General features: G+C 42.3%; 1 protein-coding gene across 6 annotated transcripts in view; it reads left to right on the top strand.

Annotated features, from left to right (window-relative positions):
- ino80 (INO80 complex ATPase subunit) overlaps positions 1 to 16,523 on the top strand; it is a 241,676-nt gene that overhangs the window by 123,139 nt on the left and 102,014 nt on the right. For all 6 annotated transcript variants that reach the window (XR_011886757.1, XM_072264538.1, XM_072264545.1 and 3 more), the window contains exons 24-25: positions 2,098 to 2,263; positions 2,786 to 2,926. Coding sequence is in view for 5 of the 6 variants with exons in the window: in XM_072264538.1 (XP_072120639.1) it covers positions 2,098 to 2,263; positions 2,786 to 2,926 (307 nt within the window). In the remaining variant the exon portion in view is untranslated. The remainder of the gene's footprint in view (positions 1 to 2,097; positions 2,264 to 2,785; positions 2,927 to 16,523) is intronic.

Here is a 16,523-nt window from a genome sequence, read left to right as displayed (position 1 = left end):
TGTTCCAGTCATGAAGTGAACCTCCAGCACAAAACCAGGAAAACCAAGCAAGGTGCGCATGTGTGGTGACTTTAAAGTGACTGTCAATCCAGTGCTCCACACAGTACAGTACCCCTACCCCGAATTGAGGACATTTTTGCTTCCCTGTCAGGGGAACATTTCACAAAAATAGATTTGACCCAGGCTTACCTTCAAATGGAAATCGAGGAAGCATCCAAGAAATACCTGACAGTAAATACACACAAAGGACTTTATCAGTACAATAGGTTGGTGTTTGGGATAGCATCAGCTCCTGCAATCTGGCAAAGGGCAATGGACCAGGTTCTGCAGGGGAATCCAGGGACTCAGTGTTACCTGGATGACATCATTGTCACCGACAAAGATGACGACGAACATCTTTCTAACCTAAAACAAGTGCTCACCAGGTTACAAGAATATGGGCTCAGAGCTAATCGACAGAAATGTGAGGTTTACAAAAAGGAAATTTCATACTGTGGGCATGTGAATCAATAAGGATGGCTTACACACGTCTCAAGACAAGATAGAAGTGGTGCTTAAGGCACCACCACCTGAAAATGTGTCTCAGCTGAGAGCATATCTTGGTCTAGTGAACTACTACCACAAGTTCTTGCCTAACCTATCCACAGTCCTACACCCACTAAATGCATTATCACAGTCAGGGACACATTGGAAGTGGACTGAGAGCTGTGAGAAAATGTTTCAGGAAACTAAAAGACTCATAAACTTCAGACGGGGTGCTCACGCACTTTGACCCCCCCCCCTACTATCCAACTAGCTTGTGATGCCTCGCCCCATGGGATAGGAGCTGTGTTATCGCACAAGTTTCCAGATGGCTCTGAAAGACCAATAGCCTTTGCCTCAAGAATGCTAACTTCAGCTGACCGCAATTAAGCACAGATTGACAGAGAGACCCTAAGCCTCGTGTGCGGAGTCAAGAAATTCAGTCACTGCCTGTATGACCAGAAGTTTACTCTGTTGACTGACCATCAGCTTCTTGTGTCAATCTTCAACCCAAGGAAAGGCATTCCAGTGATGATAGCACAAAGGCTACAGCAATGGTCCCTTTTCTTAGAAGGTCACAGGTATGACATCGAACATAAGAGGACCAAGCAACACGGCAATGCAGATGGTTTGTCACGTTTACCACTACCCGCTTCCGAGGTAACTACGCAAATGGATTCAGCAGAGATCTTTCACACAACAATAGTTGAACAATTACCAGTAACAAACATCCTCATTGAAAGGGAAACACACAATAACCCTACGTTGTGAAAAGTGTATGACATCACGGTAAAGGGGTGGCCAGCGTGGGGTAACACACTGTTTGCAGCCTTCTCAGTGAGGAAGGAGCAGTTGTCAGTGTGTCAGGGAACACTAATGTGTGGCTCACGAGTTGTGATTCCTCCCAAGTTACATACCAGAGTGCCGGAGGAACTGCACGAGGGGCACCTGGGTATTGTGTAGATGAAAGGTCTTGCCCGTGCCAATGTGTGGTGGCCAGGAATCGATAAACAAATTGAGGACGTGACCAAGAATATTAGACGCGTATTGACCTATATATATGTGTTCAGTTCAGTTTTAGTTAGTAAAGAACCCCTGTTGATCTAGCTCCCGTCTTCAGCGTTTTATTTATAGCTTTGTTGTGTAAACCGGCCACATACACAATACATTGGAACAGTTCATTGATGTATAATGGAAGATAGACCATGGGAAGGACTTCAGAAGAATGTGAGATAGTCTTACTAAAACATATAAGACCCCAGTGTCTTTTCAGCCAGCATGTAAGCAACACAGGGTATGCTGCTCAGTCTACAATAATCAAGTGGCTGGAGGAATTGTCACAGTAATTTTTGTGATCACATGACATTTCTCAATTCACTATTGCTTTCAGATCTTTTATTCATAAATGCCATAACTGGGATTAGAGTACTTAATGTTGATGGAACTACTGATTGCCGTGACCACCATGCAATTTTTTGTGTGTGTTGCTTGGATTACCGGCATCTGCAGATTTTCTTGTATGCAGTTTTTTTCTTTATCTATGTGATATTTATTTCTACTGTTGTCTTTCCACAGGTGGTTAGCTCTTTTTTTGTCACAGAAAGCTTCTTACAGGCTCCACCATGTACGTAGTTGGAGTGAATGTGAAGTGAAGAATCAGGCCCTGAACAGTTCTGATATGATCATGTGGGTTGATTCTTGTACATCTTTCCCCAATGTTCGCAACAGTAGAACTTTCCAGGTGAGATTATATTTTGCATTACATTAACACTTTATAAACAATACTTAATAAAAGGACCTTGTCAGAGTTGCTATCAAGAGGGAGAGTGAGAAAAGGGTGGGGGGTTGGGGGGAGAAGAGTTTCAGACTATCTGCCAAGCAAAGTGTGGGTCTTAATTGTTCAATCATTTATTTGATCTACAAGAATATTAAAGGACTTCTCATTTCCTCTTGCAGCCATTTCCTTTCAGCATTTTTTCCACTGTGTATGTTTCTAGTTAGCTGGATTTCCTTTTCTTCACTACTATGTATCTGAGGGTGGATGGATTTTCTGTGTCCAAGTTGTTGGGTGGGATACTTGTAATTTTGTGTTCATCAGCAAGAGGAATTTTAGAGAAGCCCTGTGCATTGGAAGAAACCTGCGGAGTTCATTGGAACCTTGATTCTATGCAACATAACTTTTCAGTAAATATAGCCTGTCTGTCAGTGGTTGTTTAGGGTGTTACTGATACTGATTCCACAAATGGTCTGTTCTCTTCCACAGGATCTTTGTTTTACTGGCTATTGCAAAGCATTTATCAGCCACAATCATCACCGTATCCATCGACGGAAATCTGCTACCTCAACCGTCCGCCACAGTCAGCCTACAGAAATGCCAGCCTTCCTGTACAGCAGCATTCCCAGGGTGAATAATTGTTTATCCTTTTCAACTTTCATTTCTCTGGTCACATGGAGAGGAAGTTTAGTCAGAAGCCTAATCTATTTCATCAACTCAAGCCGTAGGACTGGAGTGTTGCGCACTTGAGAGAACTTTGAAGAGGGCTGCATATGGGATTGATGCTTGCTACTTCCAAGCATAGGAAGAGGTGAAAGTAGAAGTGTACCTGAGTCAGTACTGCACCTTCTTAAACCTTCTCCCTTTGGGTTTCTGCCCATCTTGCCTGCCATCCTGAATCCCCAATCCTTGCTCTACTAACTCTCACTCAACTCCACAGTACTCCTGTTCACCTCAATTTTCCTTAACCCACCCAGCAAATCATACTATGATGGTGCATTGTAGATGGAGCTTTATTAACAAGTGTGTTTGAGTCTTTATAAAAAAAAAAGTGCTTGAATTTGATGGTTGGAAGTGTAGCATCCTCGTATAACAGTAAGATTTTCAAAACTGATGAGCATGAGATCACCAAAAAGTGCAAATTTTACATATTCTCCACTTTTGCTTGTTGAAGCAATAAGCACTTTTTAAAATATTCAGTAATAGTTATTTCTTCTATGGTCAAAGAATGAACTTCATGGGCAGTCAGATGAATTAGCTTCTTTACCATAGCTGTATTTTCAGGGTTTCAGGTCTATTAATTGTTTATTTTCTTTTGATTGACTCAAAGCATAGGTTATAGTAGGAATTCCTGTAACACTGTAAATGCTGGGCTTAAAGGAACCAGTGAGTCAGCTGGATTTTATATACTTGCGTCAATGTGATTTGTATTTTGACATCATAGGCAATATCTTTTTTCATTGTTGCTTCTAATTTTTACTGACAAGCTGTTGTATTCTGCAGCATAGACTTCAGATGAAATTGATGTCTACAACTAATGGGCCTGTTTTTGACCTTGTCTGTTCTAAGGAGCAGTTGGGTTACTGTCATAGAGGATAGAATGAAAAGCCCATCAAATAGGATCTTGTTCAGGTTAACAGATAGCAATTAAATCCTGGTGCTATCAGTCCCTGGATCTGTGAAGGACAGGGGGAAGGAGTGTTATGGTAATAACTGAAGCTGGCTGCAATTCAGTTTTTGTGATTTCTGTCCATTAGGTTAAGTATTTGCAGCTTATGCATAGCTGTTCGCTCAGCAGATTTTTCTGTGCCAAAATTTGCTCGAGTGGAGCCGTCCATATGCAGCAGTGTGATAAATTAGAGTTTGAGGTTGTGCCAAGAAGAGACTATTTCAAGCTCAAATATAAATGTACACTTTAATTTTTAAAAAAAACTGGGAACACAAACTGCGATAACTGTTTGGATTCAGGTGTGGTGCACGTAAAAGCTGGTGTAAAGGCAGGGCTTTGACCAGAGTTACTGCTGGAGTCACAGCCAGTGAAGAGGGATTCACATTATTAGTTTGAATCTTCAACTTGAGTATCAACTGTGTCATGTGAACTTCAAACTTTATTGTGTGATGGCTCTGCTGAATCTAACTTCAAAATCTGACATACCCAAAAAACTGCATCTTAACTCTGACAGTTACTATTTGTTGCATAAAATTTCCACTGATTTTATGAAAGTAACTTCCTAGGAAGTCAGCAAATCTGAGGCCATGAATGTAAATCCGCTGATCTTGAGAATTTGTGATGCATTGCAGAAAGGAATTGTATTCCACTTAAAATTGTGTTTCAGCCTGTTTGCAATTGATGAAATGTGAAGTACCTTGTCTTTGGAAGGTCTGCATTTTAACATTTTTCTTAGTAGGTGGTGGCTGTAATGATTAAGGTATAAAGATACAAACATAGAAACACAGCCAACAGCACAATACAGGCCTTTCGGTTCACAATGCTGTACCGAACATGTGCTTACTTTCGAAATTACCCAGAGTTAACCCCTATTTTTCCAAGTTCTATGTACCTATCCAGGAGACTCTTAAAAGACCCTGTTGTATCTGCCTCAACCACCATCGTTGGCAGCCCATTCCACGCACTCACCACTCTGCGTTTTTTTTTAAAAACAACAATTACTTCTGACATCTCCTCTGTACCTATTTCCAACCACCTTAAAACTGTACCCTCTAGTGTTAGCCATTTCAGCCCTGGGAAAAAGCCTCTGACTACCCACACGATCAATGCCTTTCATCTTATACACCTCTATCAGGTCACCTCTCATCCTCCGTTGCTCCAAGGAGAAAAGGCCAAGTTCACTCAACCTATTCTTATAAGGCATGCTCCCCAATCCAGGCAACATCCTTGTAAATCTCCTCTGCACCTTCTGTATAGTTTTCATATCCTTTCTGTAGTGAGGTGACCAGAACTGAGCCCAGTACTCGAAGTGAGGTCTGACCAGGGTCCCATATAGCTGTATCATTACCTCTCGGTTGATGAAAGCCAATGCACCGTATGCCTTCTTAACCACAGAATAAACCTGCGCAGCAGCTTTGAGTGTCCTATGGACTCGGACCCCAAGATCCCTCTGATCCTCCACACTGCCAAGAGTCATACCCGTTAATACAAGATTCTGCCATCATATTTGACCTACCAAAATAAACCACTTCACACTTATCTGGGTTGAACTCCATCTGCCACTTATAAGTCCAGTTTTGCATCCTATCAATGTCCTGTTGTAACCTCTGACAGCCCTCCACACTATTCACAACACCCCCAACCTTTGTATCATTAGCAAATTTATTAACCTATCCCGCCACTACCTCATCCAAGTCATTTATAAAAATCACAAGAGAGCAGGGGTCCCAGACTAGATCCCTAAGGCACACCACTGGTCACCGGCCTCCAGGCAGAATATGACCCGTCTACAACCACTCTTTGCCTTCTGTGGGCAAGACAGTTCTGGATCCATAAAGCAATGTCCCCTTGAATCCCATGCCTCCTTACTTTCTCACTAAGTCTTGCATCGGGTACCTTATTAAATGCCTTGCTGAAATCCATCTACATTATATCTACTGCTCTACCTTCATCAATGTGTTTAGTCACATCCTCAAAAAATTCAATCAGGCTCGTAAGGCACGACCTGCCTTGGGCAAAGCCATGTTGTCTATTCCTAATCATATTATGCCTCTCCAAATGTTCATAAACCCTGCCTTCTCCATCAACTTGCCAACCGCTGAAGTAAGGCTCACTGGTCTATAATTTCCTGGGCTATCTCTACTCCCTTTCTTGAATAAGGGATCAACATCTGCAATCCTCCAATCCTCCGGAACTTCCAGCCCCATTGATGATGCAAAGATCATCGCCAGAGGCTCAGCAATCCCTTCCCTCACCTCCCACAGTAGATCTCGTCTGGTCCCGGTGACTTATCAACTTGATGCTTTCCAAAAGCTCCAGCACATCCTCTTTCTTAATATCTACATGCTCAAGCTTTTCAGTCCACTGTAAGTCATCCCTACAATCACCAAGATCCTTTTCCTTAGTGAATACTGAAGCAAAGTATTCATTAAGTACCTCTGCTAGCTCCTCCAGTTCCATACACACTTTTCCACTGTCACACTTGATTGGTTCTATTCTCTCATGGCTTATCCTCTTACTCTTCACATACTTGCAGAATGCCGTGGGGTTTTCCTTAATCCTGTCCGCCAAGGCCTTCTGATGGCCCCTTCTGGCTCTCCTAATTTCATTCTTAAGCTCCTTCCCGCTAGCCTTATAATCTTCTAGATCTGAAATCAATTCAAGTTACTTTTTATTGTCATTTGGACCATAACTGCTGGTACAGTACACAGTAAAAACGAGACGGTGTTTTTCAGGACCGTGGTGCAACATGAAACAATAGAAAAACTACACTGAACTACGTAAAACAACACAAAAACTACACTGGACTACAGACCTACCCAGTTCTGTATAAAGTGCACAAAACAGTGCAGGCATTGCAATAAATAATGAACAAGACAATAGGCACAGTAAAGAGCCTGTCATTACCTAGTTTTTTGAACCTTTCATAAGCTCTTCTTTTCTTCTTGACTAGATTTACAACAGCCTTTTTACACCATGGTTCCTGTACCCTACCATTCTTCCCCTGTCTCATTGGAATGTAACTATGCAGAACCCCACGCAAATATCTCCTGAACATTTGCCACATTTCTTCCGTACATTTCCCTGAGAACATCTGTTCCCAATTTATGCTTCCAAGTTCCTGCCTGATAGCCTCATATTTCCCCTTGCTCCAATTAAAGACTTTCCTAACTTGTCTGTTCCTATCCCCCTCCAACGATATGGTAAAGGAGATAGAATTATGATCACTATGTCCAAAATGCTCTCCCACTGAGAGACCTGACACCTGACCAGGTTAATTTCCCAATACCAGATCAAGTACAGCCTCTCTTCTTGCAGGCTTATCTACATATTGTGTCAGGAAATCTTCCTGAATACACCTACAAACTCAACCCCATTTAAACCCCTTGCTCTAGGGAGATGCCGATCAATATTGGGGAAATTAAAATCTCCCATCATGACAACCCTGTTATTATTGCACTGTTGCAGAATCTGTCTCCTTATCTGCTCCTCGATGTCCCTGTTACTACTGGGTCGTCTATATTAAAAAAAAACACCCAGTAGAGTTATTGACCTCTTCCTGTTTCTAACTTCCACCCACAGAGACTCAATAGACAATCCCTCCGTGATTTCCTCCTTTTCGCAGCGGTGGCACTATCTCTGATCAGCAGTGCCATGCCACCACCTCTTTTGCCTCCCTCCCTGTCCTTTCTGAAACATCTAAAACCTGGTACTCTTAAGTAGCCATTCCTGCCCCTGAGCCATCCAAGTCCCTGTAAGTATAATGGTTTAATTAAATGGCTGAATTAAACATCTTAGTATTTTCTTATGAAACAGGAGGGGGCCATGCAGCTCAACCAGTCTTTCTGCCTTGCTGGCTTTTAGACCTCATTTTCCCACTAATTTTTTTTCTGTAATCTATTCCCATCAATAGCAGGGAAATTCCTTTCGGAATCAGATATAATATTACTGGCATATGTCATGAAATTTGTTTTTTGGCAGCAGTACATTGCAGTTCTTAACAATAAAAACTATAAACGATAGTAAGTCTATATAAAAGAAAATTAAATCAAATAAGTAGTGTAAAAAAAGAAAAAAATACTGAGGTAGTGTTCATTGTCCATTCAGAAATCTGGCAGAGGAGGTGGAAGCTGTTCCTGAAACATTGAGTGTGTTTCTTCAAGCTCCTGTACCTCTTTGATGGTAGCAATAAGAAAAGGGCAAGTACTGGGTTCTTGTGATGGATGCCACCTTTTTGAAGCATCACCTTTTTGAAAGTGTCCTGAATGCTGGTGAGGCTAGTGTCCTTGATAGAGCTGGCTGTGTTTACAGCTGTGCAGTGCTGCCTCCGTACCAGACAGTATTGCAATCATGGTACATCCAGAGAAACTTGCAAGTGTCTTTGGTGACATGCCTCAATTCTCTTCAAACTTTGAATGAAATGTAGCCACTGTTGTGCCTCCTTTATAATTGCATCAATATGTTGGATCCAGGATAGATCCTCTGAGATATTGACACCCGGGAACTTGAAACTGCTCACCCTTTCCTCCTGTTACCCCTCAATGAGGACTGGTGTGTTTTCCTTTAATTTCCCCTTTTTGTAGTCCACAATCATTTCCTTGGTCTTACTGGTCCACTCAACCAGCTGATCTATTGCTCCTGTATGCCTCCACATCACCATCTTAAATTCTGCCAACAATAGTTGCATCGTCAACAAATTTATAGATGGCATTTGAGCTTGACTAGCCACGCAGTTGTGGGTGTAGAGAGAGTAGAGCAGTAGGCTAAACACACATCTTTGAGATGCACCCGTGTTGATTGTCAGCAAGGAGCAGATGGTATTTCTGATCTGCACAGACAGTGATCAACTAGTGAGGAAATTAAGGATCCATTTGCAGACGGAGCTACAGAGGCCAGGACTTGGAGCTTGTTGATTTGAACTGAGGGTATGATTGTGTTAAAAGCTGATCAATAAATAGCAGCTTGAGGTCAATATTTCTATTGTCCAGGTGATCCAAGGACGAGTGGAGAGCCAGTGAGATTGAATCCACTGTAGACCTATTGTGGTGGTTGGCAAATTGTATTGGGTCCAGGTCCTTGAATAAGCAGGAGTTGATTCTAGCCACAACCAAAGCACTTTACTGTAGACGTGAATATCACTGGGTGATAGTCATAGAGGCAGCTCACCCTGCTGTACTTGGGTACTGGTGTGATTATCACCCTTTTGAAATAAGTGCCAATCTCTGACTGCAACAGTGAAGGATTGACGATGTTCTTCAACACTGCCCTTGGTCATGGGCACATGAAAACTCTGCAACTTAATAAAAAAAACATCAGAGGTTGGGGTTGTAATTGAGTGGCTGGATCTGTGAGGAAGCAGCTGCATCTGAATAAGAGATTAAAGGAAATGGTTATTTACAGTCACAAAATGATTAATGCACCTGTGTGAGGCTGTAACTCAACAAAATTGTGTATACTTTCTTTTACTTATAGTAACATTCCAGAAATGGTTATAATGATGGTAAATTTGGATGGAGGAACTTGGGAAAAGTACTTGGTGGAGATACTGAGCAAACTGGGAGCAAGAGGCTGTCAGATCCCCAGGTCCTTATTGACTTAATCCTAAGGTTTTAAAAGGGGGGATTAGTGAGATGATTGATGTGTGGTTTTAATTTTTTTTAATTTTCTAGTTCTGGAGAAAAAGTAAATGTCAGTCCTTTAAAAATGTCATTTCTTCAGCAGTTGAACGGGGCACGACTGCACAAGCGCGTGAAAGTCGGACCGTGGGGCAATGGGAGAGTTAAAAAGCGAGCAGATTGAGAAGGGTCGGTCATTTCTTTGGCGGTTGAATGGGGCACGACTGCGCAAGCGCGTGAAAGTCAGACCGTAAGGCAGCGGGAGAGTTAAAAAGCGAGCAGATTGAGAAAGGTCGGTCCTTTCTTTGGCGGTTGAACGGGGCACGACTGCGCAAGCGTGTGAAAGTCGGACTGTGAGGCAGTGGCTGAGTTAAAAACTGAGCAGGTTAACGGAGCGGGCGACGGAGTAGTGGGAGACAGAGTAGGAAGGCTTTGATGATCAGAGGCTGAGGACGAGCTTCACTCCAAGTGAGGTAAGGCTGGATAAGTTCCTTTAATTAATTTAATTACCTTTAAGAGTAGGTAATGGAGGCAGCAGTTAGGGCAGTTGAGCGCTCCGTTTGCATTATGCGGGAAGTCAGGGCGAGCACAATTGTCCCAGATGACTACACCTGTAAAAGGTGCATCCAGCTGCAACTTCTGACAAACTGAGTTAGGGAACTGGAGCTGGATGAACTTCGGATCATTCGGGAGGCAGAGGCAGAAATAAACAGGAGTTGCAGAGAGACAGTCACTCCGAAGAGTCAGGAGACAGGTAGCTGGGTGACTGTCAGGAGAGGGAAAGGGAAGAGACAGAATGAGCAGAGCACCCCTGTGGCCGTTCCCACCAATAATAAGTATATCATTTTGGGTACTGTTGATGGGGACGACCTACCAGGGACAAGTTGTAGTGGTTGCATCTCTGGCACCAAGACTGGACCCTCAGCTCAGAAGGGAAGGAGGGAAAAGAGAAGAGCAGTAGTGATAGGGGATTCGATAGTTAGGGGGACAGATAAGAGGTTCTGTGGAAGAGATTGAGAATCCCGGGTGGTCTGTTGCCTCCCTGATTCCAAGGTCTGCGATACCTTGGATCAAGTTCTCAAAATTCTCAAGAGGGAGGGTGAGCAGCCAGATGTCGTGGTCCATGTAGGAACCAATGACGTGGGTAGGAAGAGTGAGGAGGTCCTGAAAGGTGAGTTTAAGGAGTTAGGCGCCAAGTTGAAGGACAGGACCTCCAGGATTGCAATCTCAGGATTGCTACCAGTGCCACGTGCAGGCAGGTTTAGAAATAGTAAGGTAGCGCAGATCAACACGTGGCTGAAGACATGGTGCAGGAAGGAGGGCTTCAGATTTATAGATAATTGGGCAGTTTTCCAGGGAAGGTGGGGCCTGTTCCGGAGGTATGGTTTACATCTGAACTGGAGGGGGACAAATATTTTTGCAGGTAGGTTTGCTCGAGAGGCTTCAGTGGATTTAAACTAGATACAAGGGGGGAGGGGAACTAGAGTGTAGGAACAGATGTAGGGGAGAAGGAAGGAAAAGGAGATAGTAAAGTTGTTTGCACTGTTAGTGATAAACAGAGAGTAAGAGGTGGAAATTTATTTAAATGCATTTATTTTAATGCTAGGAGCATTGTAAGAAAGGTGGATGAGTTTAGAGCATGGATTGATACCTGGAAGTATGATGATGTAGCTATTAGTGGAAGATGGTTGCAGGAGGGGTGTGATTGGCAACTAAATATTCCTGGATTTCGTTGTTTCAGGTGTGATAGAATCGGAGGGACAAGAGGGGGAGGTGTTGCATTGCTTGTCAGAGAAAATATTACAGCGGTGCTCTGGCAGGATAGATTGGAGGGCTCATCTAGGGAGGCTATTTGGGTGGAATTGAGGAATGGGAAAGGTGTAGTAACACTTATAGGGGTGTATCATAGACCACCTAATGGGGAGCGAGAATTGGAGGAGCAAATTTGTAAGGAGATGGCAGATATTTGTAGTAAGCACAAGGTTGTGATTGTTGGATATTTTAATTTTCCACACATAGACTGGGAAGCCCGTACTGTAAAAGGGCTGGATGGTTTGGAGTTTGTAAAATGTGTGCAGGATAGTTTTTTGCAGCAATACATAGAGATACCAACTAGAGAAGGGGCAGTGTTGGATCTCCTGTTAGGGAATGAGATGGGTCAGGTGACAGAGGTTTGTGTTGGGGAGCACTTCAGGTCCAGTGATCACAATGCCATTAGTTTCAATATAATGATGGAGAAGGATAGGTCTGGACCCAGGGTTGAGATTTTTTATTGGAGAAAGGCTAACTTTAAGGAGATGCAAAAGGATTTAGAAGGAGTGGATTGGGGCAATTTGTTTTATGGGAAGGATGTAATAGAGAAATAGAGGTCATTTAAAGGTGAAATTTTGAGGGTACAGAATCTTTATGTTCCTGTTAGTTTGAAAGGAAGGGTTAAAAGTTTGAGAGAGCCATGGTTTTCAAGGGATATTGGAAACTGGGTTTGGAAAAAGAGAGATGTCTACAATAAATATAGGCAACATGGAGTAAATGAGGTGCTTGAGGTTGCTTTGGCAAGTAAGGTTAAAATAAATCCAAAGGATTTCTACATTTATATTAATAGCAAAAGGATAGTGAGGGATAAAGTTGGTCCCTTAGAGAATCAGAGTGGACAGCTATGTGTGGAACCAAAAGAGATGGAGATTTTGAACAATTTCTTTTCTTCGGTATTCAGTAAGGAGAAGGATATTAAATTGTGTATAAGGTAAGGGAAACAGGTAGGGAAGTTCTGGAAACAATGATGACTAAAGAAGAGGAAGTATTGGCGCTTTTAATGAATATAAAAGTGGATAAAAGGAGGATTGACGTATTGCTCATGTTGTTCCATTGTTTAAAAAAGGTTCTAAGAGTAAACCTAGCAATTATTGGCCTGTAAGTTTGACGTCAGTGGTGGGTAAATTAATGGAAAGTATTCATAGAGATGGTATATATAATTATCTGGATAGACAGGTTCTAATTAGGAACAGTCAACATGGATTTGTGTGTGGAAGGTCACGTTTGACAAATCTTATTGAATTTTTTGAAGAGGTTACTTGGAAAGTGGACGAGGGTAAAGCGGTGGATGTTGTCTATATGGACTTCAGTAAGGCCTTTGACAAAGTTCCACATGGAGGGTTAGTTAGCGAGGTTTGATCGTTAGGCGTTAATATTGAAGTAGTAAAATGGTTTCAACAGTGGCTGGATGGGAGACGCCAGAGAGTAGTGGTGGATAACTGTCAGGTTGGAGGCTGCTGACTAGTGGTATGCTTCAGGGATCTGTACTGGGTCCAATGTTGTTTGTCATATACATTAATGATCTGGATGATGGGGTGGTAAATTGGATTAGTAAGTATGCAGATGATACTAAGATAGGTGGCGTTGTGGATAATGAAATAGGCTTTCAAAGCTTGGAGAGATTTAGGCCAGTTAGAAGAGTGGACTGAAAGATGGCAGATGGAGTTTAATGCTGAAAAATGTGAGGTGCTACATTTTGGTAGGACTAATCAAAATAGGACATACGTGGTAAATGGTAGGGCATTGAAGAATGCAGTAGAACAGATGGATCTAGGAATAATGGTGCATAGTTCCCTGAAGGTGGAATCTCATGTGGATAGGGTGGTGAAGAAAGCTTTTGGTATGCTGGCCTTTATAAATCAAAGCATTGAGTATAAGAGTTGAGGTGTAATGTTAAAATTGTACGAGGCATTGGTAAGGCCAAATTTGGAGTATTGTGTACAGTTCTGGTCACTGAATTATAGGAAAGATATCAACAAAATAGAGAGTACAGAGCAGACTTACTAGAATGTTAACACAAAATAATCTGCAGATGCTGGAGTCAAAGCAACACTCACAACACGCAGGAGGAACTCAGCAGGTCGGGCAGCATCGGTGGAAAAGATCGGTCGACGTTTCGGGCTGGTCCTGACGAAGGGTTCCGGCCTGAAACGTCGACCGATCTTTTCCACGGATGCTGCCCGACCTGCTGAGTTCCTCTAGCGTGTTGTGAGTGTTAGTAGAATGTTACCTGGGTTTCATCTCCTAGGTTATAGAGAAAGGTTGAACAAGTTGGGTCTTTATTCTTTGGAGCGTAGAAGGTTGAGGGGGGACTTGTTAGAGGTATTTAAAATAATGAGGGGGATAGATAGAGTTGACGTGGATAGGCTTTTTCCATTGAGAGTAGGAGAGGTTCAAACAAGAGGACATGAGTTGAGATTTAAGGGGCAAAAATTTAGGGGTAACATGAGGGGGAACTTCTTTACTCATAGAGTAGTAGCTATGTGGAACGAGCTTCCAGTAGAAGTGGTAGAGGAAGGTTCGATTTTGTCATTTAAAGTAAAATTGGATAGCTATATGGACAGGAAAGGAATGGAGGGTTATGGGCTGAGTGCAGGTTGGTGGGACTAGGTGAGAGTAAGCTTTCGGCATGGACTAGAAGGGCCAATATGGCCTGTTCGCGTGCTGTACTTGTTATATAGTTAAAAAAAAGTTTGCTTCATGTTTGTCGTGGGGAAATTTTTAAAGCTTTGTGACAGTATAACAGGGCATTTCAAAACTTTCAGGCCAATCAGAAAAAGCCAATGAAATTTTGTTGAAGAGATTTTATGCTTAGCCAGTTATTGTACTTCAAAGTAACATGGCCTGTGGATGAAAATTAACTGGTGAACTAATGCACATAGGCCAATTAGACTTGATAGGCTAAATAATTTCCCTCAATATGAGTACGAAGAAAAATATATTTAATTCCAAAAGACAGTTGATAAATAGAGCAAGATGATTTAGTGGGAACATTACTGAAACCATACATATTCATGTTTAGATGACTTGGATGATGACTGAAGGTATTGACGAACATTTTGAGGGACACAAAGATAGGTTTGAAAATAGATTATGAAGTGGACACAAGGAGACAATAAAGGGATATAGAGAGGTTAAGTGAATGGGCAAAGTTCAAAGTAAATTTATTATCAAAATATCCAGTATACAGCCCTGAGATTTGTTTTCTCTATGACAGCTACAAAACAAAGAAAACCATGGAACCCATTCAAAGAAAAAAAAATCCCCTCCTCCCCTTGTGCCAAAAGCAAATTGCACAAACAGCAACAAGAAAAAAAAAGTGAAAACATTGAATATAAAACACAAAATCAAAGGAGTCCATATTCAGTTCAGCTCAGTGTTAATTATTTGCAGGCTGTGATTCAAATTTATCCAAAATAGCAACAACAAAGTGTGTGGCCAGGAACCGGCAGTCTAATCCACAAACTGCAGACTTAGAACTTCGGTACCATCCTCCAACAGCATCGAGGGAGAGAGAGACACCATTTGAACGCAAGGACCTTCCTTCAGAAACAGCAAATGGTGGGGGGGGAGGAGGGTGCAGTGAGAAACAGATGCCTTCCTCAGAAAGCAGTGAGAGAGAGGCTGGCTGATGGCACTGACCATTCACTCGTCTTCTACACTCACCTCAATGTTTTCAATATTCCTCAACGCTTTAATCAGCAAGAAATAGAGTTGATCACAGGCTAGAGTCTGGTCACAGAGACTTTGTGGTCTCAGAGACAGCAAAGAGTTATGTCTCTGAATTCATCATTATTAAATGCAGACTTATCCAGGAATGGATGAAGTGGTTTTACTCTCTCTGAGGGTCTCTTTGTCTTTACAATGCTACCACACTGAAACGTGTGAACTAATCAATGATGTGGAGATACCACACTCCTTGCTCCAGTTCATGTCGATCACAGGTTCCAACAGTACCAGAATATTTAAAAGAAAAATATGTGAAAGAAACAGTTTCATGGACCATCTGAAGAATCTCGCCTGTGGTAGCATTTTTGTTGGTGCCATGTTCTTCAGGAATTTGACAAATTGGAGCATAATGGAGGAAATTCTGAAATTAGTCCTTTAAGAAAAGCTCAAATAATTGAGAGTTTGTGGAGCCAAGAGATGCAGAGGATGTCTGATTTGCCAAGGCTAGCTTGCAGGTGCAAGAGTAATGGGTAAACTTAGTTATAACTTGTTACTAAAGGAGTGCAATATGACACATTATGCTTTAGTTTTGTTGAACATGGTTGAGACCACATCAAGAGTATTATATTTAATGTTATATAAAGAAGGATGCATATGTATCAAAAGCAACCTAAAGAACTTAATTGAGCATGGAATGAGTGTTCTAGTTATGTGGCAAGGGTAGGTTTGTAATCACTGGAGTTTAGAACAATGTAGGTTGGGGGGTGAGCTCATCCATTACCTTGCTCAGGATGCATTCCCAGAAGTTGAAGCACCCTCTGAATTGGCACTAAAAGAGATCACTATAATCATTCAGAGGGAATTATTACTGTACATGGAACCTGACATGATCTCCTATTCTACCTGCTGACACTCCTGTGCTTGGACCTTCGTAAAAACCCTTGCCCTCCCTATTTCTGCATGCCCTTGTGCTGATCATGTGATGAGAGTTACTACAATCCCTGCTGCTAAGCTAAGAACCCCATGGCCCAGTTTGGAATGGCTGCCTGTGGTAAATGCTGGTGTCTGGCAAACTAGGATGAGTGGTGTGGCCACTCAGTGCTGAGATGTGGGGCTTTGGTCTGCACATGTGAGCATGAATCATTGTTTGGAATTGGCAGCACTTACCATCTGTGCTAACAGGGTCCCAGGCTGCTGCCATACTTTTTCATTTAAATTTTTTTCCTCCTCTCTTTAGCTGCACCATTGAGCTTGTTACCATAGAGGAATGTCTGGGTTGAGGAAAGCTGAGCAGCCAAAGAAAGGAGGGTATGTAGCAGCTTCCATTTAGTCCAGTGGGTGGTAATGTGGAAGATTGGGCAGTCTTGTCAACACTGCACATCTGCTAACAGTTACCAGCGATGGCCCATTTTCTGAGCATAACATTTTGGCACTGAGAGCCGCACTGTCCCTGATTCATCAC

Source organism: Mobula birostris, chromosome 1 (assembly GCF_030028105.1).
Source record: "Mobula birostris isolate sMobBir1 chromosome 1, sMobBir1.hap1, whole genome shotgun sequence".
NCBI lineage: Eukaryota > Metazoa > Chordata > Chondrichthyes > Myliobatiformes > Myliobatidae > Mobula > Mobula birostris.
This window is presented reverse-complemented; position numbering and strand designations above follow the sequence as displayed.